The 26,995-nt window shown below is 42.1% G+C and overlaps 1 protein-coding gene across 3 annotated transcripts; it reads left to right on the forward strand.

Annotated features, from left to right (window-relative positions):
• The first annotated feature begins 1,687 nt into the window (after positions 1-1,687).
• Positions 1,688-25,445, forward strand: LOC311144664 (ral guanine nucleotide dissociation stimulator-like). Of its 3 annotated transcripts, none has more exons than XM_084180729.1 (18): positions 1,688-1,917; positions 11,285-11,589; positions 11,705-11,779; positions 11,909-12,102; positions 12,260-12,384; positions 12,511-12,726; positions 12,823-12,926; positions 13,192-13,276; positions 16,231-16,308; positions 16,466-16,552; positions 16,672-16,704; positions 16,835-16,956; positions 17,054-17,149; positions 18,755-18,959; positions 19,198-19,272; positions 19,521-19,778; positions 19,977-20,091; positions 22,083-25,445. In XM_084180729.1, the coding sequence occupies exons 1-18, from the start codon at positions 1,804-1,806 to the stop codon at positions 22,256-22,258; spliced, it is 2,463 nt and encodes an 820-aa protein (XP_084036855.1). In that variant the 5' UTR covers positions 1,688-1,803; the 3' UTR covers positions 22,259-25,445. The 3 variants fall into 3 exon arrangements, with proteins under 3 accessions (XP_084036855.1, XP_084036853.1, XP_084036854.1); XM_084180727.1 differs by lacking the exon at positions 1,688-1,917 and adding an exon at positions 3,128-4,483; XM_084180728.1 differs by lacking the exons at positions 1,688-1,917; positions 19,198-19,272 and adding an exon at positions 3,128-4,483.
• Positions 25,446-26,995: the final 1,550 nt, after the last annotated feature.

Genomic DNA, 26,995 nt, shown 5'->3' on the forward strand with positions numbered 1-26,995 from the left:
GGTGAGCAAAAATCCCAGAACCACACGGGGGGACCTAGTGAATGACCTGCAGAGAGCTGGGACCAAAGTAACAAAGCCTACCACCAGTAACACACTACGCCGCCAGGGACTCAAATCCTGCAGTGCCAGATGTGTCCCCCTGCTTAAGCCAGTACATGTCCAGGCCCGTCTGAAGTTTGCTAGAGTGCATTTGGATGATCCAGAAGAGGATTGGGAGAATGTCATATGGTCAGATGAAACCAAAATATAACTTTTTGGTAAAAACTCAACTCGTCGTGTTTGGAGGACAAAGAATGCTGAGTTGCATCCAAAGAACACCATACCTACTGTGAAGCATGGGGGTGGAAACATCATGCTTTGGGGCTGTTTTTCTGCAAAGGGACCAGGACGACTGATCCGTGTAAAGGAAAGAATGAATGGGGCCATGTATCGTGAGATTTTGAGTGAAAACCTCCTTCCATCAGCAAGGGCATTGAAGATGAAACGTGGCTGGGTCTTTCAGCATGACAATGATCCCAAACACACCGCCCAGGCAACGAAGGAGTGGCTTCGTAAGAAGCATTTTAAGGTCCTGGAGTGGCCTAGCCAGTCTCCAGATCTCAACCCCATAGAAAATCTTTGGAGGGAGTTGAAAGTCTGTGTTGCCCAGCGACAGCCCCAAAACATCACTGCTCTAGAGGAGATCTGCATGGAGGAATGGGCCAAAATACCAGCAACAGTGTGTGAAAACCTTGTGAAGACTTACAGAAAATATTTGACCTGTGTCATTGCCAACAAAGGGTATATAACAAAGTATTGAGAAACTTTTGTTATTGACCAAATACTTATTTTCCACCATAATTTGCAAATAAATTCATAAAAAATCCTGCAATGTGATTTTCTGGATTTTTTTTTCTAATTTTGTCTGTCATAGTTGACGTGTACCTATGATGAAAATTACAGGCCTCTCTCATCTTTTTAAGTGGGAGAACTTGCACAATTGGTGGCTGACTAAATACTTTTTTTCCCCACTGCAAAGATAAAAAAATAAATGGTGAAATCCCTCCAGCAATTTAGTTAGGGTTAGTGTCTGTATCTTTTTAGTGACTGGGTGTATTGATACACCATCCAAAGTGTAATTAATAACTTCACCATGCTCAAAGGGATAATCAATGTCTGCTTTTTTTTAAATTTTACCAATCTACCAATAGGTGCCCTCCCTGGTCTTTGTGGTTGAAAATGTGTTTGAAATTCACTGCTTGGCAGAGGGACCTTACAGATAATTGTATGTGTGGGGTACAGAGATGAGATAGTCATTCAAAAATCATGTTAAACACTATTATTGCACACAGAGTGAGTCCATGCAACTTATTATGTGACTTGTTAAGCAATTTTTTTCTCCTGAACTTATTTAGGCTTGCCATAACAAAAGGGTTGAATACTTATTGACTCAAGACATTTCACATTTTCATTTTTAATTAATTGGTAAACATTTTGAAAAACATAATTCCACTTTGACATTATGGGGTAGTGTGTGTAGGCCAGTGACAACAAATATCCATTTTATCCATTTTAAATTCAGGCTGTAATACAACAACATGTGGAAGAAGTCAAGGGGTGTGAATAATTTCAGAAGTTAATATTTTATTGTTCGGTTTCTTGCGTGTGGACACAGCTGTTTAAGTAAACACCCGCTGGAGTGGGCCAGAGGTGGTCACCCAATCTGTGACTGGGGAGGGGAGAGCTCTAAGCCGTGCTTTTGGTTCTCTGTCCCGGTCCGGTTTAATTCTCCAGTCTTATTCCCTGGTTCTGAGGGAAGCAGTGATGTGGTGGGCTCAGTGGACCTGTGGACTGCTGAGGGGTGGAGGCTGTTGTAGGAGTCAGTCTGTGTGCCAGGCTGCCTTCATTACTGTGAAACACAGAGAAGTAGACCGAAAGGTAGGCATCAACTCTGCTACACTCAATGTTACGGCAGGAAGATTTGAGTTTCTTTGATAAATGAAAACAATTTATGAGCTTGAGCATGTGCGTGTGTGCATACAGTGTGTGTGTGTTCCTCACATTTAGCAGTGGCATATTATCCAAAGCTTGGCTTTGTTGTTTCTGTTCTAAGTGTGATATGATCATGCTTCTGTATTTTGTAGTTATATGTTAGTAGTAATAGTACAATTGCAAAACCTGAGGTGTCCTCAGAGTGGCCAAAAACACAATGACAGGCCAGGGTCTCCTCTCAATTAACTCACAAAGACAATTGTTGTGATCAACTAGCATTATTTGTTTTTCTTCTGAATAGCTTGCACATGTTTAATGGTTGATCAAAAGGCCTGTTGTCCTGTGGTGAGACCTGCCTGTCTGGGTCTGTTTGCTCACAGGGGCTTGTCAGGAGAGGAGTGTCCAAGGACTGAACTCATGTAACACTGACCTGAGACTGAAAACACCATGGCCTGTGTTGCATGGCCCTGACCCACCATGGAAGAGGCATTTGACCAAAGACCTGAGGATGGAATGATGCAGGCAATCTCATCTTAAAATTCTGATCAGCAACAGCAATTTGATAATTAGCAGCTAAATAATTTTTGTAAAGAGTTTGTTTCATAGTCAACAGATACTGTCATGTATTTAACCTTTATTTAACTAAGCAAGTCAGTTAAGAACATGTAGATTTGCTGATGACAAGGGATGCTTTTCAAGCTGGATTAATCTATGCTTGGTTATTCTTGCTAAATTATGGATAATGGGAAATTAACTTGCCATTGCAACCTCAGGAATTATCGGTTGAATGTGTTGGTTGGCTGAAAATGTCAGACAACTCAAATTATTGCAATTATGGTAGAGTGGGCTGCCTGTATTATGCAAAGTGTGTGTGTTGTGTGTGCGCGTGTGCATGCGTGTGTTCATGTGGATGAAGTCACTCTCCTGAGAGTAAACCATGTTGGGGTATCTGTCAGTGCCATAGCAGAACAACACTGTTTATTGATTCAAGCAGGAAGCCTGACAAATTGAAGAGGGTGGACTGTGGTTAAATCATAGGAGGGCAAAAGGCAGCCAGCTGGTTGCACCTGCAGGCTGACAACTCTCCCTCTCACTACCCCATCTCTCTCTCTCTCTCTCTCTCTCTCTCTCTCTCTCTCTCTCTCTCTCTCTCTCTCTCTCTCTCTCTCTCTCTCTCTCTCTCTCTCTCTCTCTCTCTCTGTATCTCCTCATCCCATACAGCTGCTCAGGGAGAGATTTGTGAATCTGAAGCATAGCAGCACCGGTAATCTCTATTTTGTGCTGCTGAATGATGGGAAATGGGAGAAAATGTGGGTTCAGGAATGTATTGGAGAAAACACCCCCTGTTGTTAAAGCAGATGTGAATGAACCAATTCACAGTCACACCTGTTTTTATTTTCTTTCTCACACTTAGAAAAGTGTATGTTGTTGAATATTGTATTTTGCAATGTGTTGTAGTTATGTTTGGTTCTTAAGCGGCTCCAAGTGTGCCCAATTCTGACCAGCAGAGGGAAGTGTCACTCAAGATAAATACCATCCAAATTGTCTGTCCAGTCAATGTTGGAGATGACATGAACACTCATCCACAGAACATAAAAAGCCTAATAATGCCATATTACAACCTGCAAACCTATCATATTTTTTAGATAAGCAGCTGTTTTCTAAAAAGGAGAAAGGTATTGAATGCTATTTATAGTTGTTGCCTCACCTCAAGATAATTGCTTAGGAGTCATTGCATAGTTGTAATAATACCCCAGCACTAATTGAAGTTGTACTGTTATACTCACCCATTCCCTGGGGGTTACACAACATCTAAAGGATTCACTTGCCTTCGCAATGGTTCACTGACTATGGTCCATCCATTAGATTTATTCTAAGGTTTTGGTGTCATATACGCTCTAGTTGTTTTCTATCCTTTTATATTTATAATACCTCTGTTGTTGCCCGTAATGGATACATACATTGAATACATTTTTAACCGGACCGATGTATGAATCTTCAATATACAATAACTTCTCTGGAGACGGTTTCCACAGCGACATAATAGTAACAACGATTCCCCGAGAGACGTGAAGCATAAGAAAGGTGGAGCTATGAGGTACTTTCCGCAAATGAGTCATGCATTTTCAAGTACAGTAGGTCGAGGCGCTCGCCTTTATTACAGTAGTATACTCCGTCTATGTAAGTCGCTTTTTACTCTGTGGTTGGGTCCATGGTAAAAGGAATGTTATTGTAGAATATCATACGAAGGAACTATGGATGTACGACCAAGATAGGTTGTCACAGCAGCTATTGACTGTCGTAATCGTATCCTTTACTAATGGTCCACTTTATGGGGATGTACTCCGATGCGCAAAACATCAAATCGGGATACCTCGATGAGATGTTTGATGCTGGAACATGGAAGGTGCGCAATATTTGGGATGGGGTAAAGCTGGAGGTTGGAGAGGACGAAAGCCCGGTGGTCCTTCACAGTTTTACCCATTTGGACCCTGAACTACCACTATTTGAGGTAAGCCAGTGAGCTGTGCGTAAAGAACTCTCCATCAATACTGAGTCAGTAATTATAGGCTCATGTCCTATAGCTAGTGTCACTAAACTGAACATGTGGAGTGTGGTAGTATCCTATTGATTTGACTCTTATCAAAATGTATAACATGTAGGCCTACTGAAGTTCATAGTGATGTTTCAGAGTTTCTATATGGCTGCTATCTGCTGATGTTCAATATTGGCCTTATAGGCATATGGAGAAAGTGTAAAGAAGTACGAATACTTCAGCATATATTATACTATGGGTCTGTACCTTTAACAGTTGTTTTTCACTGAGAAGTTGCCGCAAATAAAGCAATGGGGATGACTAATCAAATTGGTTGGCCTTGCATAATGCCTCCTTCGATCAGAGGAGATCAGATGAGGACAAGAGCTTAATTGATACAGTGACTTTGAATGTTGTTAGTTGTTACATCAGATCAAGAATTGGCAGGCAAAACATCTGTAATTCTGGGATAGTGCTTATACAACCCGTGTGTGTGTGTGTGTGTGTGTGTGTGTGTGTGTGTGTGTGTGCTGTATGTTACCAGTAACACCACCTTCTGGCATGCATGTTTCTAAATATGTTCAATATCCTTCTGAAGAATAAATGCTGCCTTAAGAGTTTCACCAAGCTTGTGAAACTAAAGGCTGGAACTCAAACGCTCCATTGTTATTAAAGACAGTATGTTTCCATCATTTGTACATGTAACAAGCTTAGAGAGGGCAATTCTGTCTCCACTCCTACATGTACTAACCCTCTCTCTCTCTCCTCTAATCTAATCCTCTCCAGTAACACAATTACCTAATGCTTAATCCCCCTCGCCACTACAATCACAGCCATTCTTTTCCTTCAGCTGAGAAAGCATGGTGAATGTACAGTATTGGAATTCAATGGTTCAGTTGTGTACAAAGAAACTCTGTACACTGAAATTAATTTGACACTTCAGCCAATGGCCGTTGATCGCTTTAGTGCCCCTATAGCCCCTGTAATCCCTATACAGTTATACATCCTTGAGCAGAAACTGTGGTCCTTCACAGTTTTACCCATTTGGACCCTGAACTACCACTATTTGAGGTAAGCCAGTGAGCTGTGCGTAAAGAACTCTCCATCAATACTGAGTCAGTAATTATAGGCTCATGTCCTATAGCTAGTGTCACTAAACTGAACATGTGGGGTGTGGTAGTATCCTAGTGATTTGACTCTTATCAAAATGTATAACATGTAGGCCTACTGAAGTTCATAGTGATGTTTCAGAGTTTCTATATGGCTGCTATCTGCTGATGCTCAATATTGGCCTTATAGGCATATGGGGAAAGTGTAAAGAAGTACGAATACTTCAGCATATATTATACTATGGGTCTGTACCTTTAACAGTTGTTTTTCACTGAGAAGTTGCTGCAAAGAAAGCAATGGGGATGACTAATCAAATTGGTTGGCCTTGCATAATGCCTCCTTCGATCAGAGGAGATCAGATGAGGACAAGAGCTTAATTGATACAGTGACATTGAATGTTGTTAGTTGTTACATCAGATCAAGAATTGGCAGGCAAAACATCTGTAATTCTGGGATAGTGCTTATACAACCTGTGTGTGTGTGTGTGTGTGTTTGTGTGTGTGTGCTGTATGTTACCAGTAACACCACCTTCTGGCATGCATGTTTCTAAATATGTTCAATATCCTTCTGAAGAATAAATGCTGCCTTAAGAGTTTCACCAAGCTTGTGAAACTAAAGGCTGGAACTCAAACGCTCCATTGTTGTTAAAGACAGTATGTTTCCATCATTTGTACATGTAACAAGCTTAGAGAGGGCAATTCAGTCTCCACTCCTACATGTACTAACCCTCTCTCTCTCTCCTCTAATCTAATCCTCTCCAGTAACACAATTACCTAATGCTTAATCCCCCTCGCCACTACAATCACAGCCATTCTTCTCCTTCAGCTGAGAAAGCATGGTGAATGTACAGTATTGGAATTCAATGGTTCAGTTGTGTACAATGAAACTCAGTACACTGAAATTAATTTGACACTTCAGCCAATGGCCATTGATCGCTTTAGTGCCCCTATAGCCCCTGTATTCCCTATACAGTTATACATCCTTGAGCTGAAACAGTGGTGTAGTGAGAGTCTGTAGATAACTCGGTCTATCTCAGGAGTGCTGTGTCACAGGCTTGGCATAAGATTGAAACTGTTATAGTCACTCTGTCATCTGAAATATTAAATTACTGATAGTGGTACAACCAAGGGTAGAGAGGAGGAGCCACTTTGTCTTGTGGATGATGTCATCACTCTGTATAAGTGTGTCCTTCCTTTGGCCCTAGTCCATTAGCCATGATGCATAGTCTTCTAGCCAATATATTGTTATGATGATAAAGTACTGCACTTTTATTTCAGTTTTGAGTTTATTAGGGCAATCGAAGTGATTAAACTGGTTATACTGGCACAAATTCTCCTTGGTAAAAGATGGCGGACCAAAATTGAAAAGTATTATTGTTAATCATGCAATAATTAAAATATTAGGGCTTAGGAATTTAAAGAGTATTTCTACATATGTGGTAGTGAACAAATTGGACATATAATTTGTCAAACAAATAAGTCAATAGCAAATCATATTCTCCCTCTGAATAGTTAATTACATACTTGGTTGTTGTTTTGTGTGTGTTTTGATGTCTATGGGACATTTTCTGCAAAGTTTGTGTAACTTGTGTGGATATTTGTGATTATAGTTAAGATTATGCTCTAGAAAAAATTATCCGAAGCTGTACATGGATGTTTTATGGATGGGATGCATAGTACATAGATGAGAACATGAATATGACCACTCATTGTTGACTTGCATTGACAGAAAAAGTTCCCCAATGAAGTTTTCATTCGGACACAGTATTGCATAAAAAGTGAGCTTGCGAAATGGAACCAATTCAAATGTTGCAGTTGTTGTGGTTACAGAGAGGTCCCTGGCCTGCCCATTAAAGGCTAGTTTTCATTCTTTCGTTTTTGATGGTCTTTCCAGTTAGATTTCGCTTTCTGATAAACTGATGAGTCTCCTTTCCTTTCTTCCCTATTAGAGATTTCCCACCATTGTCTCGTATATCGTGTCATCATCACACCCTTGTGGGGTGGCAGGTAGCTTAGTGGTTAAGAGCGTTGTACCAGTAACCGAAAGGTCGCTGGTTCTAATCCCTGAGCCGACTCTGTGAAAAATCTGTCAATGTGCCCTATGAGCAAGGCACTTAACCCTACTTGCTCATGTAAGTCGCTCTGGATAAGAGTGTCTGCTAAATAATACAATTATCATATGAACGAGTACTCACAGATTTAAAAAGGCTTCTGAAATTTCAGACTTGATTTTCCCTTACAAAAATGTCCATTAATTACAATCCACATAATAATTAACATTTCCTGTTGCTGCAGGATTATTTTCCTGCTGTAGCAAACTGGCTCGAATTAAGATCCTACATCTATATATTGTATGTGTGTGATGATTGGCTCTTTTTGTGTTAGAACTACAGAAAAGTGGAATTGAGACCAAAGGTACACTACTAGGGCTTCCCATGCCACCTCTGTCTCTGACTAAGCTATGAATCAGGCAGAGAGGGGATACGACTGGTTAAGGCTAAATGGGGGAAGCTGTTCTCGTTACTTATGCCCTGTTCCTGTGGCTCTCTGGGAGTTTCCTCTTGTTTCCATGGTAACCTGGTGTCTGGAGGCCTCGGAGAGTCCCCTGACTTTTCCGCAGTTGTAAATAGGTCATGTGAGGCACAGCCAGACCACAGGCAACCACAGTTCATCACTGTATACACATACACTGACTACACAAATAGAGTTTTCCATACAAACGTAATGTTATCTAAACCCTTTAATCTACATTTACAGTACGATTATGGTTTCTTTCTTCTTTTCATTCATTCATTATTCAAGACCTGGTGGATCTGAATAGCACTGAATTGAGGCCATGTTCCATGAACATACAGTGGCTTGCGAAAGTATTCACCCCTCTTAGCATGTTTCCTATTTTGTTGCCTTACAACCTGGAATTAAAATTGATTTTTGGGAGGTTTGTATCATTTGATTTACACAACATGCCTACCACTTTGAAGATGCAAAATATGTTTTATTGTGAAACAAACAAGAAATAAGACAAAAAAACAGAAAACTTGAGCGTGCATAACTATTCACCCCCCCCCCCCGTCCCCCCCCCCCCCCGTCCAAAGTCAATACTTTGTAGAGCCACCTTTTGCAGCAATTACAGCTGAAAGTCTCTTGGGGTATGTCTCTATAAGCTTGGCACATCTAGCCACTGGGAGCCTCAAGCTCCTTCAAGTTGGATGGGTTCTGCTGGTGGACAGCAATCTTTAAGTTATACCTGTGATGAGGTGGTGTTGAAGGAGTCAGGCGCAGGAGGGGAAATCACAGAATAACAGGCATTAATCCGCAAAATAAAGGTTTATGCAGAAATGCCTCAAACACACTCCAAGACATTTAAATATTTCCCCTTAAACCACTCAAGTGTTGCTTTAGCAGTATGCTTAGGGTCATTGTCCTGCTGGAAAGTGAACCTCCGTCCCAGTCTCAAATCTCTGGAAGACTGAAACAGGTTTCCCTCAAGAATTTCCCTGTCTTTAGCGCCATCCATCATTCCTTAAATTCTGACCAGTTTCCCAGTCCCTGCCGATGGAAAAACATCCCCACATCATGATGCTGCCACCACCATGCTTCACTGTGGGCATGGTGTTCTCGGGGTGATGAGAGGTGTTGGGTTTGCGCCAGACATAGTGTTTTCCTTGATGGCCAAAAAGCTCAATTTTAGTCTCATCTGACCAGAGTACCTTCTTCCATATGTTTAGGGAGTCTCCCACATGCCTTTTGGCGAACACCAAACGTGTTTGCTTATTTTTTTCTTTAAGCGATGGCTTTTTTCTGGCCACTCTTCTGTAAAGCCCAGCTCTGTGGAGTGTACGGCTTAAAGTGGTCCTATGGACAGATACTCCAATCTCAGCTGTGGAGCTTTGCAGCTCCTTCAGGGTTAACTTTGGTCTCTTTGTTGCCTCTCGGATTAATGCCCTCCTTGCCTGGTTCATGAGTTTTGGCAGGTTTGTTGTAGTGCCATATTCTTTCAATTTTTTAATAATGGATTTAATGGTGCTCTGTGGGATGTTCAAAGTTTCTGATATGTTTTTATAACCCTGATCTGTACTTCTCCATAACTCTGTCCCTGACCTGTTTGGAGAGCTCCATGGTCTTCATGGTGCCGCTTGCTTGGTGGTGCCCCTTGCTTAGGGGTGTTGCAGACTCTGGGGCCTTTCAGAACAGGTGTATATATACTGAGATCATGTGACAGATCATGTGACACTTAGATTGCGCACAGGTGGACTTTATTTAACTAATTATGTGAATTCTGAAGGTAATTGGTTGCACCAGATTTTATTTAGGGGCTTCATAGCAAAGGGTGTGAATACATATGCACGCACCACTTTTCCGTTATTTATTTTTTGAAACAAGTTATTTTTTTCATTTCACTTCACCAATTTGGACTATTTTGTGTATGTCCATTACATGAAATCCAAATAAAAATAAATTTAAATTACAGGTTGTAATGCAACAAAATAGGAAAAACGCCAAGGGGGATGAATACTTTTTGCAAGGCACTGTAGAGAGTGAAAGGTTGCCCTTATGTTAAGATCAGGGCTGTGTTCCATTGGATTTAGATTGATAAGCCAGCAGCATTTCTGTGTGGCTCAGCTGATAAGGGCTACTCTCACTGTCAAGTCCAATGCTTGTGTGCTCAGCCTCTGCCATACAAACATGTAACAACTGATTTGTAACAACATACAGTAAACACTTCTGTTCAAAAATAGGTTGCATCAGTGTTAGTATGAATATAGCACTTGAACTGGAAATTCAGCTGCTCCACTCCATGGAAACCAAGCCAAACAGAGCAGCTGTGTGATTGAAGGTGAGAGAGTACAGAGTAGGCTATGACTAACAGCAGATGTATGAGAGAGGCGCTGCTGTATATCTAGCTACTGAAAGGTTCTGATTAATAATGTGTGACAGATACACAAGTAAGGGTGTGACTAATGTCTGTGGCATGCCAGATTACTGTACATACCAGTCCCCCATAGAGGTCGGAAGCCAAAAAGTGATTAAACCGATGTTGCTTGGCTATCTGGGTCAAGTGCCTGGGATGCTCACTGTAAAGTCCTAAAATTTAATGTAAATGTATTCTGCTACATGTAGTGGTTATGTCAGACTGTGTGAGTATAAATGACCGTTACTGTTTACATAATTCTGGGTTGGAGAGCTGGAGAAAAAAACTAATGGTGACAGTACTCAACAACAGTGAACTGTTTTGTGTCCTCTTTCATTGCGCAAGCAGCTTGTGTTAGTTCCTTGTTTGTAAGGCATGTGCTGTGTTGTTGGGCTGTGTATCTATAGCAACCTCTGTTTGCTGCAACAGTATTGTTATTTATGCATATACACCAGTGGAGGCTGCTGAGGGGAGGACGGCTCATAATAATGGCTGGAATGGAGTCAATGGAATGGTATCAAACACATCAAACATGTGGTTTCTATGTGGTTGATACCATTCCATTGACTCCATTCCAGCCATTATGAGCCATCCTCCCCTCAGCAGCCTCCACTGATAGACACACACATGTACACACACTAAGTGTGTGTGTGAGTGAGTGAGTGAGTGAGTGAGTGAGGGAGAGAGAGAGAGAGAGCAAAGGCCCGATCTCAATCGTTGTTTGTGTATTTCCTACATTTTTTGTTTTTCCTGTAGAGCTCGACACAGGAGATCGGAGAGGAGGTGGAGAAGGGGGCAATCTTCACCATCACCCTGAGGAAAGTGCAGCTGCACCAGTCGGCTAGTAAGGGGCAGCGATGGCTGGGCATGGAGACAGACTCTGCTCTCTGCCTGTATGAGACATGTAAAGTACGCACCATTAAGGCTGGCACGCTGGAAAGGCTGGTGGAATACATGGTGTCTGCGTTCAGGGGCAAGGACTCCACCTACGTCACCATCTTCCTCTGCACCTACCGCTCCTTCGCCACCACCAAGCAGGTGCTGGACCTCCTACTCAACAGGTACAGAGACGGTCAGCTATGAAGCTAAAACCACACATTCATGTGTACACACAAACACACTATACACAGTTTACGTGTAAGCTCCCTTTGTACAACGTTGTCCTTCATGTCTTAGGTATGCCAAACTTCAGAACCAACCTGGTATAGACGTACACAGACACACTCAGGAGGACTACACAGAGCTCAGAAAGTAAGCATCTGGGGAGACCAGATTTTTTATGGACAATGATTGCACATGTGTACCACAGGTACTCTTCCCTCTCTGTCATCTGCACGTCTCCTCATTCCCTGCCTCTTCCCTCTGGGTTGTGTCTTGCAGCACTGTGTCGTCCATCCTGGGGGCTTGGCTGGACCAGTACTCAGAGGACTTCTGGAGTCCTCCACAGTATAGCTGTCTACACCACCTGATGTCCTACCTGCACCAACACTTCCCTGGCTCTGACCTGGAGCGCCGTGCACTCAACCTGTTGGACCTCTTCCACCACAGGCATCGGTGTGAGCCGGACCTTGATGGTGAGAGCCAGTATAGGGTTAAACTGGTGCTTGTCTGTGTCTCAGAGATATCAGGGATGATGGGGATGCTGATGCTTATTAAGGGCTGTGGTGAACTGGTAATGTAGACGGTCATTTAGGCAGTCTGATTATTAGCTCATCTGTGTTTTCTTTACAGTGGAGCACATTGGCTGTCCTTTCGCCACGCAGGAAGAGAGTGTCTTTGAGGATGAGCTTCCTGCCCTGAACTTACTTTCCTTTGACCCCATCATGGTTGCCGAGCAGTTCACACTCATGGATGCGGTGAGACATTCCCCTCTTAACTTCAACTTACTGCTCGATTTCAAGTTACTTGAATTTCAACTGCTTTGTGCTCACCCTTACTTACCCTTACATTCTCTCTCCCTCCCCCCTGACCTCACCATGTAGGATCTGTTCAAGAAGGTGGTCCCCTACCACTGCCTGGGGGGCATCTGGTCCCAGCGGGATAAGAAGGGGAAGGAGCACCTGGCCCCCACCATTCGGGCCACAGTGGCTCAGTTCAACTGTGTCACCAACTGTGTCATCAGCACCTGCCTGAGCAACCCCTGTCTGAAGCCCACACAGCGGGCCAGACTGGTGGAGCACTGGATAGAGGTGGCCAGGGTAAGGCATTAGACCCACTCTCTGGCTCAATCACTCAACAGTTAGTTTCAGTTGTAGGTCATTGGTCATGTCTGTTTTTCTTTCTGTTGTGTGTAGGAATGTCGGATCCTCAAGAACTTCTCGTCTCTGCGAGCTATCCTCTCTGCCCTGCAGTGTAACTCTCTCCACCGACTCAAGAGGACCTGGGATGAGGTGTCCAGGTGAGACAGGGGATCAGCGACAGAGGGGTAACAGTTGGATGGGGTGGAGGGTTTACTATTAGATTATAAATTGAACCAGGGGTTTTTCATGGTCAAGTTCCCCAACCACCAAGAAAAACATAATTAGTGACATGGGTCTATGGTTGGGTTGATGGTAGAGGTTAAAATGTAATTGTTATTTTGAGTTTTTTTGCAGTTTAGGTTTGTCTTTGCCACTGAGATGTCAGGTTAATCTTTTGACCTATTTGACTTATTCTGCCAACAGAGAGAATTTCCGCACCTTCCGTGAGCTGTCAGAAATCTTCTCAGATGACAACAACTACTCTCTAAGCCGAGAGCTGCTGGTCAAGGTGGGTCAAAGATCATAGGGAAAAACGTGGATGTAGAGGCGATTGTGTGCATAAATGACCTGAAGGTTACTCAGCACCTAGTAGATCTTTTAGGTTATGAACAGCATTTAAAAACAGGATGTGGTTGTGTCAAAAGTGGGTTTTGACAACTAAGTAGTTGACAGGAAATATGGCTGGCTGACCCATTACTGCTCTATTGGCCCTCATCTCTATCTCTAGAGCTGGGTCTCCATAGCAACTTGAAAATAAATAGACAAACTAGCTAAAACCTTGTCTCATCTCAGTTGCTAGCTCATTTATCATGAGTTGTACAACACAGTATAGAATCTTACCTTGTAGTGTTCTCTCTAAAATGTAATAGATCCACCAGTGCAAGTATCAGTGTGTTTGTGTTTCGAGAGGACTTGATATGTGTAACCGCATGCCTGGAGAAGAAGAGCGTGTCACCAGCGTTGTAGGCTGTGGCAGTAGTCATTCATATTTTACTCTTTCAACATGAGGCTCAGTGCTTCTACCAGGACTAGAGGCAGATCAGATTCTCTTTGATGAAGCCCACAGAGGATTAGATAGCGAACAACATGTTCAGTTATATCTGAATCCTCCAAGATAAACATATTTAGTCTGCTCACCTGAATACATTCCTGCACAAAGAAATAGGAAGTGCCCTCGCCATTGTTATGCCTATTTAGCATAAGTTACTCTTTAACTGCCAGCATATTCTTTCACTGGTGAAATTGTGAAATTGCTTTGATGTCATACGAAGCAATTAAGATTGGAAAAAGCAGAGGTTTTCTCCAAAACGTATGGCTATCCTAGGCTAATAGACGTGTATATGAATTGGCCCTAACATTGAAGCCTGGGGTGCTTGCCGACGTACTTATACATTGGCTGTGAATTGACGGAGGAAACCTGTGCCTTCTCAGAGGAAATCCCTGCTGACGTCATAGGCAGTTGGCAGGTACAGATAAGAGCCCACCCTAATGATGCATGAGCCTGTAAGGGATATCCCAAGGCGTTGTCCTGCTTACCTCTGCTCCCACTTACCACTACTGCTCTATCTACAGTTGAAGTCGGAAGTTTACATACACCTTAGCCAAATACATTTAAACTCAGTTTTTCACAATTTCTGACATTTAATCCTAGTAAAAATTCCCTCTCTCAGGTCAGTTAGGATCACCACTTTATTTTAAGAATGTGAAATGTCAGAATAATAGTAGAGAGAATGATTTATTTCAGCTTTTATTTCTTTCATCACATTCCCAGTGGGTCAGAAGTTTACATACACTCAATTAGTATTTGGCAGCATTGCCTTTAAATTGTTTAACTTGGGTCAAACGTTTCGGGTAGCCTTCCACAAGCTTCCCACAATAAGTTGGGTGAATTTTGGCCCATTCCTCCTGACAGAGCTGGTGTAACTGAGTCAGGTTTGTAGGCCTCCTTGCTCGCACACGCCATTTCAGTTCTTCCCACACATTTTCTATAGGATTGAGGTCAGGGCTTTGTGATGGCCACTCCAATACCTTGACTATGTTGTCCTTAAGCCATTTTGCCACAACTTTGGAATTATGCTTGGGGTCATTGTCCATTTGGAAGACCCATTTGCGACCAAGCTTTAACTTCCTGACTGATGTCTTGAGATGTTGCTTCAATATATCCACATAATTCCTTCCTCATGATGCCATCTATTTTGTGAAGTGAACCAGTCCCTCCTGCAGCAAAGCACCCCCACAGCATGATGCTGCCACCCCCATGCTTCACGGTTGGGATGGTGTTCTTCGGCTTGCAAGTCCCTCCCTTTTTCCTCCAAACATAACGATGGTCATTATGGCCAAACAGTTATATTTTTGTTTCATCAGACCAGAGGACATTTCTCCAAAAAGTACGATCTTTGTCCCCATGTGCAGTTGCAAACCGTAGTCTGGCTTTTTAATGGCGGTTTTGGAGCAGTGGCTTCTTCCTTGCTGAGCGGCCTTTCAGGTTATGTCGATATGACTCGTTTTACTGTTGATATAGATACTTTTGTACCTGTTTCCTGCAGCATCTTCACAAGGTCCTTTGCTGTTGTTCTGGGATTGATTTGCAATTTTCGCACCAAAGTACGTTCATCTCTAGGAGACAGAACGCGTCTCCTTCCTGAGCGGTATGACGGCTGCGTGGTCCCATGGTGTTTATACTTGCGTACTATTGTTTGTACAGATGAACGTGGTACCTTCAGGCGTTTGGAAATTGATCCCAAGGATGAACCAGGTCTACAAATTTTTTTCTGAGGTCTTGGCTGATTTCTTTTCATTTTTCCATGATGTCAAGCAAAGAGTCACTGAGTTTGAAGGTAGGCCTTGAAATACATCCACAGGTACACCTCCAATTGACTCAAATGTTGTCAATTAGCCTATCAGAAGCTTCTAAAGCCATGACATCATTTCCTGGAATTTTCCAAGCAGTTTAAAGGCACAGTCAATTTAGGGAATGCAACTTCTGACCCACTGGAATTGTGATACAGTGAATTATAAGTGAAATAATCTGTCTGTAAACAATTGTTGGAAAGATTACTTGTGTCATGCACAAAGTAGATGTCCTAACCGACTTGCCAAAACTATAGTTTGCTAACAAGAAACTTGTGGAGTGGTTAAAAAACTAGTTTTAATGACTCCAACCTAAGTGTATGTAAACTTCCGACTTCGACTGTATATGGGCCAGCCCAACCAGGCCTGTGTAGGATTGCAAGCTCTGATTACATAAGGTGAAGAATCCCTCTGGTTTGCATCAGTCACAGAAACGTGAGAGCTAACTCAGCAGTGCCCATACTGCACCCTCTCATACATTTGTGAATTAGTTAAGCCCCGTCTACTCTTCTGAAATTGTAATCATGGCCATTACCAGTTGTTTCCTATCTGGTTTTTGCACTGTTCTAGGCAATTTTGTAAAACCAGATTCTCCTCTCTCTCTCTCTGCAGGAGGGCACCTCCAAATTTGCCACCCTGGAGATTAACCCTAAACGAGCACAGAGGAGACACCAACAGCAGAGAGACTTGGTGAGTCTATATGTTTTTTTTTAACATGAAATACCAATGTCAACCACTTTATGCTGTTATTGTGTTCATAGCGCCATCTAGCGGTAATATGAGTGATATTGCTCCTGTGGTCACTGCCCTCTCATAACTCCTCTCTCTGACTCTGTCTCTGTCCCAGGGGGTGATGCAGGGGACCATTCCTTACCTGGGCACCTTCCTCACTGACCTGGTCATGATGGACACGGCTATGAAAGACTTCACAGAGGTGAGAGTCTATCTCTAGCTATCTCTGGATCCTGTAGCCTCTTCAGTCTACTTGTTTAGTCTGTTTATAGCAACATGAAAAGATGCCCACATCTTATTGTTATTTGTTCTCTATTCCAGAGTGGACTCATCAACTTTGAGAAGCGACGAAAGGTAAATTCAATTCATATGTGCCTCTAATAAATAGGTGTTGATAAACAGGGAGACACCCCGCCATTATGGTTGTGACCCATCAGAGGTGACTGGCAGAGACTCACCCCCCCCCCCCCCTCTCTCTCTGCAGGAGTTTGAGGTGATAGCTCAGATTAAGCTGCTGCAGCTGGCGTCCAACAACTACAGTTTCACCCAGGACAGCCTCTTCAGGGATTGGTTCTCAGAAGTGGAGAGAGTCAGTGAGGCAGAGAGGTGAGGAGAGGCCTAAGGATTTTGATGAAATGTAAATTAAAATAATGAAATGTATATGGGCATACAGTGTTGTCATTTCCATGTCTTTTGTTCACAGCTACACTCTGTCCTGTGAGATTGAACCGCTGTCAGAGTCCGCCAGCAACACTCTCAGAGCCAAGAAGAACGGGGGCATCATGAAACGCTGGAGCGAGTAAGTCCCATATTGTATAAACAACTTTTCACACTATCCCTAAATGTATTATATACTGAACATAAATATAAACGCAACATGTAAAGTGTTGGTCCCATGTTTCATGAGCTGAAATAAAATATCACAGAAATGTTCCACACACACAAAAAGCTTATTTCTCTCAAATGTTGTACACACATTTGTTTACATCCCTGGTAGTGAGCATTTCTCCTTTGCCAAGATAATTAATCCACCTGACAGGTGTGGCATATCAAGAAGCTGATGAAACAGCATGATCATTACACAGGTGCAGTTTTGTCACACAACACAATGCCACAGATGTGTCAAGTTTTGAGGGAGCGTGCAATTGGCATGCTGATTGCACTAATGTCCACCAGAGCTGTTACCAGTTAATTGAATGTTCATTTCTCTACCATAAACCGCCTCCAACGTCGTTTTAGAGAATTTCGCAGTACGTCCAACTGGCCTCACAACCCCAGACCAAGTGTAACCATGCCAGCCCAGGACCTTCACATCCGGCTTCTTCACCTGCGGGATCGTCTGAGACCAGCCATCCGGACAGCTGATGAAACTGTGGGTTTGCACAACCGAAAAATGTCTGCACAAACTGTCAAAAATGGTCTCAGGAAGCTCATCTGTGTGCTCGTTGTCCTCACCAGGGTCTTGACCTGACTGCAGTTCGGCGTCGTAACCGACTTTCAGTGGGCAAATGCTCACCTTTAATGGCCACTGGCATGCTGTAGAAGTGTGCTCTTCACGGATGAATGCCAGTTTCAACTGTACTGGGTAGATGGCAGACAGCATGTATGGCGTCATGTGGGCGAGCGGTTTGCTGATGTTAATGTTGTGAACAGAGTACCCCATGGTGGCGGTGGGGTTATGGTATGGGCAGGCAGGCATAAGCTACAGACATCGAACACAATTGCATTTGATCAATGGCAATTTGAATGCACAGAGATACCGTGATGAGATCCTGAGGCCCATTGTCGTGCAATTCATCCGCAGCCATCACCTCATTTTTTAGCATGATACTGCACGGCCCCATGTCGCAAGGATCTTTGTACACAATTCCTGGAAGCTGAAAATGTCCCAGTTTTTGCATGTTTGGGATGCTATGGATCGACATGTACAACAGCGTGTTCCAGTTCCCGCCAATATCCAGCAACTTCACAGCCATTGAAGAGGAGTGGGACAACATTCCCCAGGCCACAATCAACAGCCTGATCAACTCTATGCGAAGTAGATGTGTCACGCAGCATGAGGCAAATGGTGGTCACACCAGATACTGACTGGTTTTCTGATGCACACCCCTACCTTTTTTTAAAGGTATCTGTGACTAACAAATGCGTATCTGCATTCCCAGTCATGTGAAATCCAGAGATTAGCGCCTAATTATTTTTATTTCAATTGTATGATTTCCTTATATGAACTGTAACTCAGTAAAATCTTAGAAATTGTTGCATGTTGGGTTTATATTTTTGTTCAGTGTAGTTGACATTTTTATTTTTAGCATACATCCTTACCCAGTGTGTTTTCCATTGTGTACAGTCTGATGTTTTTAGAGGCCCCATTCTCATACATCTCTGTGTTTTCCTCCATCTCCAGTCGCCAGTTAACTGAGGCCAGCTGCAGCAGTGCAGGAAGCTCCCACTCCAAGTCGTTTGACCAGTCCCACTTCAGGCCGTACCAGGGAGGGGGAGTTGATAGTGGGGACACCCTCAGCGTCACCTCAGCCGGCTCCAGCGGCTCTGACCTGGAGGATATCAACGCCAGCTTCCTGTCCGACTCACCGGACGCCCACGAGAGAAAGGTGAGGAGAACAATCCCACCAGATGCAGAGGCATCTCATCATGCCACACACATCCATCTTGATTTTTTTTCTGAGATACTGAAATTACAGCATCGCTGCAGCAATTTCAGTCCGGACATCATCATGTCTTTCAATTAATCTTCTATAATGATTAAGGGCCATGAGAATTGACACTGCCCCATGTACTTACTTTACCGGTCTGACTTTTGGCTAACTGTGGCTCTGATTCCTGCTATAGACCTCTACATCCTCAGTAAAACATTCCGTCTCTGCTTTGGGGAAAGAGTGCCAAACTCCTGATCCCAACTTCACGGTACTTCCACTCACTAGCCTTTTCTTTCTAACCCTCTCACTCTAACACTAGGGGTTTTCTTCTTTTCTAACCTCCTTTCTCACTACAGACATTACTTCTCAGCTTCTCATCCTCATCATCTTCATACATACGACTCATACCTTCACATTTCACATTTTATTTGTTTATTGCAGCATGCCACTCTGCAACAGAAGCTTGTTCTGTGGATTGTAAATGGTTGTAATCAATCTCTCTATCTTTTTCTCTAGTTTTGGGAGTCCACTTCCCTGTCATCTCTAGACACATCAGGGATGGGTTCTGGTTCAGGCTCCAGCAGCGCTTCGTCCTCCTCTGTGTCCTCCTCCACTCCTCTCCCAGGCGCCTCCCGCTCCCACAAGCGCTCAGTCTCAGCCGTATCCTGCTACTCCACCCTTTCCCTGCCCCGCTACAACCAGCAGGTGGATGACTGCTGCATCATCAGAGTCAGCCTGGACGTGGACAACGGCAACATGTACAAGAGCATCCTGGTAAGACAAAGGAGGAGGAGCAGGAGAGAGTTATTATAGATTGATAGATCCATTTCTTGTGAAATGTTTTTGTTGTGGAAAATTAATTGTTAGCAGAGAGCGGTTGATTCAATTAACAATGTCTGAGCCAGAGAAGAGATTTCAGGCAAATCAGTTTTAAATGTCAATTAAAAATGTATTCTTTATCTCCTGGTGCAGGTGACCAGTCAGGACAAGATGCCAGCAGTCATCAGGAAAGCCATGGTGAAACACAACCTGGAGCAAGAGAAAGCTGAGGACTATGAGCTGATGCAGAAAATCTCTGAAGAAAAAGGTAATATAATAATTTACCAAAAAAAGATGTTAAAGGCCCAGTGCAGTCAAAAACGTGATTTTCCTGTGTTTTATATATATCTCCACAATATGAGGTTGAAATAATACTGTGAAATTGTGAAAATGATAATAATGGCCATTTAGTGTAAGAGCTGGTTGAAAATAAAATGTCTGCCTGTTTTGGTGGGATGGAGTTTTGGCCTGCCTGGTGACATCAGTTAATCGATCAATAGAAAAAGAGTTCCAAACTGCTCTGCCAATAACAGCTGGTTTTCTGTTTTCCACCTCCCCACTCAGACCACTCCCAGACAGTCCTAGCAAAAATCTTCCTTGAGAAATGTCTCTTTGCTAAGAAGCTTTTTTTGTTTCTTTTTGACCATTTTAATTGAAAACGATCACAGTACTTAATTGCTATCCATTCTTAAGAAACAAAATATGATTTTCTTGCGAACTTCTCAAATATCTTCTTACAAATCTTCTTCAGATGTTTGTTGCTAGGCAACCGTTTTAGCTTGCGATCTAGCTAGCAATGGCAATCATGTTAGCATATTTCTTACTGAGATTACTGTTCTAAAACATGTTCTTGGGTTTAAAATAATCAATACTGAAACTTTCAGATAAAGTTTGTGAGTGAATTAAACATGTTCAATTGCTTTTATGAGCTTTTTCTCTCACTGCCTTGAGTTTAAGACAAGGGTTTAGCTATCTTGGAATTAAGAACATTTCCAATAACTTTATTTTCAAGAATCTAATTTCTTCTTAACTTTTTGCTTAAGGAGAAACATAAGAAATAGCGCAAGAAAATGTCCAATAACCTTTTTGAGGAATAGCAACTTTGCTTAACTTTCTTCTTAAATCTACAATTAAGGAACAAATGGTAGTTAAGAAGAAATGTCTTCTTAAGAAGGTTTTTTGAATCTGGGCCCTGGTCCCGAAGACCTCGACTCAACCTGCTGAGCTACCGTTCAAAAATCCTAACTACATTGTAAGTACAGTGTTCAGTAGAGGTCGGTGTTTGAAAGCAGCTTGGAATCGAAGAAAGCACTGGAACCACAGCGAAATCAGTGGGATCTCGATTTTTGCAAAACACGGTTAGAAAAATCCTGTGATAAAAAACTTTGGACGTCGTTGATCACATGATGATGTTACTTTGAAATGAGCATCAGACATTGTGTCGGATCAATAGTGCCACAGATAGAACAATGAGACAGATATTTCACAGGATGTATAAATGTGAAGCATCCGCTTGGCGTTTCCATTCACTACCAAATATGGTAGTGAGAGGAAGCCCAGTGGCCGGCAGTGGGAGAAGATGGAACAAGATGGATTTTGGCCGACATTCTGCTAATTTTCTCATCGATTAAACATTTAATCTCAATACAGTTTTCAGTTCCCAAAACTAAAATATGTAACGAACAGAGTGGACTAAGTTTTGTAGACTTTACCCTTTGCCAAAGTTTTAAAAAATTGCATTGTTTAGGAGTGCAAAGGCGAATTGAGTTATTGCACACGCGCACTTCAAAGTAGGCGTTCCCTAACTGAAATATGCAAATTTATGCTAGAACGCACCAATAGGATCTCGCTTACTCATGCTTGGCTCTGCCTACCTCCTTGCTTGTTCTGCCCACTATGACTCATTTGTTCCCGTTTGAAACTAAGGGCTGTGGTCTATCTTGGTTTAGTTATAAAAAATCTTTGATAGTGCTTTGAAAACTGCATCGGAGCTCCGGTATCAATCGACCCATTACGACAGAAATTATTTGATATTGAGATAACAACGTCTGCATTGGACTTTTTCATATTTCGTTGTCACCCATATAATACTTTTCATTATCATTCAAACAGTTTGTCATTAATAGTATATCAATTTGTTGTTCTTACAACTGCCACTCTTATCCATCCATCTTGTATAGTGTGCTAACTTATTCATTACTTACCTGGAAAACAAATGTTTTTACTAACAATATATACACCTCTCCTCTCACCCTATAGAGCTGCGGATCCCAGACAATGCCAACGTTTTCTATGCCATGAACTCTACCGCCAACTATGACTTTGTGCTGAAGAAACGTAGCTTGGCCAAGACAGGCCGGGTCAAGAGTGTAGCCAGCTCTACGCTGCCCCGCATGAAGCAGAAGGGCCAGAAAATTGCCAAAGGGTTCTTCTGAGGGCGAGTGTCCCAGCTCTCTGTCAGTCTGCTGTATTAAGGCCCTCTAAATCCACCATAACTAAAGGATCTGAGAACTACACTAGAGATGGAGCCTAGTGTAAAACAAGAACTGTCTGCATGCATCATAAGCAGGCAGCAAAGCAGGAGAAGCACTTACCGGTATCAACACAATTGTGTCCAGACCAGGACTCTCCAGACAAGCCTGAAACGACTGATGTCTTCTTGGCTCAGGCCTTGATTATTGGGAGCTTAACAATGTGTTGTCCCTAGCCCTTCGTGCCTGAGTTTGTGTCAATGGTGTTTACAGATATATGTGGAATATCTGGTCATGTTACACACTCTCTGACTCTGTGATGATAAGAGGGGTGTTAGTAAATATAGTAAACAGGAGCGCAAGGAAGGAACGTACAGAAAACAAAAGTGGCCTGGTGTGCTATCCCGGTGTGATTAGATGGAGAGGTGGTCTTTTGTAAGTTTGAAGAGTTTACTGCAGACGCTGCCATATTGAATATAGGTCAAAGTCTGTGCCCATTTCAGAGAAAACAAGGTGTGAGTAGTGTACACTCTATTAAGAGCAGCCAAGAGACATCTTGTTATATTGAATTATAACCCCTATAAGGAAGAAGGATGTAGCAATGGGGCTCAATATGCTCAAAATAAACATTTGAAAGATTACTGAGAGTTAGGTGTAAAAGAAGACAAAAACAGAGGCGTGATAGAGATACAGTATTAGGGTATAAAAAAAATACCCAGCTTCACAATATAATATCAGCATTACTTTGCAATGGTTTGACGATGTTCCCATTACAGTTAGGCTATTGCTTTAGTTGTTTTTGCCAACCTTTACTTTGCTACGGGGCTGCTGCTAAATGTACATTTTCTAAAGGTCAATTATTCACCTTCATTTTTTCTAAACTTTTTGGGGTGAAGACAAGCATGACTTTGGGACTTTCATACGACTGGTCCCAACCCCCTTAAATTGCTTTTTAAATATGTGTCCTTTCCTTGATGACCATGATAGGACCATAGAGATGAGTAATAGCAATATGGTGGAAACTCCCCAATGATGTTAACTATCCATGGCCTAGAATAGTTATTTTTTGGGAGGACATACATAGCATAATGATTGGTTATCTCTGCTGTGCTGTGCTGTGTCACTGGGGGCATTCAATTAATGCCCCAGCCTGCCCCGAGTGAACTGGGTTAGCGTTGATTGCATTAGCTTTGTAACCGGGCTGCCTCCCAGGCGTGAGCCATGTGCCCCGTTTTGGTCAATGGCGAAGTCGGCTCTAAACAAAAGTGACGTAGGTTAAGCACGTGGTTTAATTAGTAGGATTCTGTGTTTTCACATGCAGAATGATTGCTTTTGATAAAAAGGCTTTATCTGCCTTCCCAATGAAAACTAATTTGAAAATTCAAACATATATTTTATGGAAAAGAGATGTTGTATGTTTCTGAACGATGCATCATGCTGCCTTGTTGACAACATGACCGAGTGGCGCAGATTACAGTTCAATTTGAGAAGGGCGCTCCTCCCTTACCGCTTTTGCCCGTTCACATCATGGGCCATAGCCTGGTGCACTTAATCAAACTCCCTCACTGTGATTTGCTCCCTTACACTGTGATTGGGTCTTTGTCGATCACTCTGATTGGCTCCCTTCTATGCAGAGCACTGTGAACACACATTCTCTCTCTGTCTCGCTCTCCATTATGACACAATTAAAGGGGAAACCTCAACCGTGACGGAGAATAGATAAGAGCTCCATGTGGTGGTAGAAAATATTTCAGGTCGTGGAGAAAAGGTGGCAACTGGTTTACCCCTCCCTATATGTGCCAAAGAGATGAGTTAGGTGGGTGAGGGAGGATGAGGGGGGGTGTCTGTGACTCTCAAAATACAATATTTGTTTCATTCTAAGAACCTCAGATACACTGTTCAAGCCTAGGTGGCTGTGTGGTTATTACTGGTTACCCTTGGAGAAACCGGACCACTTTCCTGAATAGTAAAAGTAACTCATTTGACTCTTGACATTTGAAATGGTTCAGTATATTTTATGCTTTACATAACTTTCTGTGTTTACTACCACTTGATTGATCCCTGGTTGTTTTGTGGTGTTATTCATAATTTACATAATTTGCTTGCTTTGCTTTACCTGGAATGACTGGTCCTCCTCTGCATATTAATTTGGCAGTATCTGTTGGCATTGCCATTATCATAGAGTTAAAACCTTCATATGTATTTGCAGTGTCTTGTCTCATGCTTTTCTATTCTTAATTATTTAAGAACTTAAAATATTAAGATGTCATATGGAATTGTCTTTGTTTATGTATTTGTTGACCTGGCATTATTTATTGGTTTGTACAGAGATTTTGCTATGCATTGTACATTATTTCCTCTCTTACATATTTATAGATTAATATATACTCATGTATATACAAATAAACACTTAAGTTTACAAAAGTAAATACTCACTAATTTCACTCATTGTTTTGGTGTAATTTAGTTCAAGTCAGGTGAGAAGATGGCTCCTTCCTTGGCAGATGTAATAGGAATCCTCACCCCTGGTATAAACAGATCAACAGTTTGATGCCCTCATACAGCCTACACAATAAATTACAACAATTGAAGAATATTCACAGGAAAACATATATGATGAACATAGGCTACAGTATCTTATCCCTGGGATGTCCCTACTCCATTGAAGTTTACATTTGAAATTGTTCAGGTAAGGGTTAAGGTTAGTGGTTAAGGGTAGGGATGTCCCGAGGATCCGTATCCCAGATGTCATAACAAATGGTTAGTGTTATTTTCAATAAGGCACTTAGTAATACATTTGGACAAAAACCTGTCAAATTCCAGCTTGAAGAAGATGGGGATTATTATATGATTGGGTCGGAGGTTAGTACATTCTTTGGTTATAGTATATTTTAAGATTTGTAATTTAGTGTTATTTCGCTATAGTAACGTTAGCTTGCTACATTTTTCCTGCGTTTGTTTGCTAATTAACGTTACTGGTAACAGCTAATTAGGCTACTGTCGATAAAACAGCAATAACAGCTGCTGTCCTCACTGCTTACATTCTCAATTTGGCATTTTTTCTTTTAGGTAAGAAATTGCCTGTTTTGCATGTTATTTTGGCATTAATATGTGTCACATATCAGTTTGCAAACAATGTAAAAACTAAAAAACAAATATTTCAGTTAATAAAGTCGCATACAAACATGGTCTCTTTTTTGCTTTCTTGAGGAAGGCAACTCTAAAATGCAGGTGTTTCAGCCTAGCTCTCTGCTTTCTGTGGTGGTGGGGCAGCCAGCGGAGAATACGGAGCGTAAGGGTTGGTAATGTTCTCTAGTTGCGCCGTGATTGGCTCAGTGTTCTGTCACTCATGGGGACACTATGTCACTGCCAAATCTAAGGGTAGAGCTTGAAAATTCAAGCCCCTTGGGTGCTGCCATAGAGTTACATTAGAAGTGCCCATCCAAGAAGGCTCAAGGTCATTGGCCACAGATAAAATGACGTGAAATCACATTATATCTACAGTAGCTTTGATTGGATTGATCATGTCAACATCATAATTTCAAAATCTTAGCTAGCAGTCATCATCATGAATCAAGTCCACAATCTACTGGCAAATCATTTTTAATCTTTGTCATATGAAGAGAAATAGTGAAGAGAAATTATAGATAAAACGTATCCGTGCTCATCGGCCATTGGACATAAACATTACACAACAAGTTGGAAATCACAAATTCAACAGTGAGTGGTTTGGAAGGAATCAGTGGCTAACTGCAAGCATTGCAAAGCAATCACTAGCCTGCTATTCAGTGGAGTGGCTGTGTGGTCCCAATTCTGGGTTTAAGGGTCTCTTTTCTAAGCTTAAAATTATAAACATTCAACATTGGCCATGAAGGTCATCGTCAAGGTAAAACCAAGATTGTTACTTCACCTTACTGTGTGTGGAACGATGAGGTGAGACCAGAGTTAAGAAACCGAGACTGTCTTATAATTAAAGGTGCAAATTGTAGAAATAGCTCCAGCATTTCCTGGTTTCTAAAATGTTTTCATGTTCACCTGATTTTAGTTTGTCACAGCGAGCCATGTATCACCTAAACTACTGTGAAATATATTTTCTATTTGAACCTGATGTACAAGACCGAAAGTAAAAAGAAGCTAAAGCGTATGGAGGGGGAATCACAGATGTCATGTGTATCAGACTTGCTTTCAATGAGAATGACAGAGCTATAACTCACATTTCTATCTGAAATCACATAATGGACATTTAACTGATCGTTAACTTAAAACATGATTTCTTATCTTCACCATAAGCTTGCTGGTGTTGTTTACAAAGAATAATGCTAATCTTTGCTGTGAGACCAAGGAGTCCGCTGACGCTGTACTTTGATCATAAAGGTTTATTCATAACAAAGGGTTACAGCTTCAATTTATGGATGTCTGCAGACACCCGGAGAACAGCCGACCCAAATTCAAATATGCTATTCTCCCCGTCCTTTGTCCCAAACCATATTATATATCCTATGTAATCTGATATGGGTGTTTCCCCTACAGACCACTCCCAGGAGGTCACCTAACAGACTTCCTCTGCTTTAGGGTACTCCTATAGAACTGCTCTCCAGATGTCTCCCTGGGCCAAATCAACATTCTCTAAGCTACCATTTGAAAACGTTAGCAAAGTCATAATTCCTCAGATACTACATATTCCCCCCTTCGAGACAAATT

The sequence above is a fragment of the Coregonus lavaretus genome, assembly GCF_964263955.1.
Source record: "Coregonus lavaretus genome assembly, chromosome: 17".
Classification (NCBI taxonomy): domain Eukaryota; kingdom Metazoa; phylum Chordata; class Actinopteri; order Salmoniformes; family Salmonidae; genus Coregonus; species Coregonus lavaretus.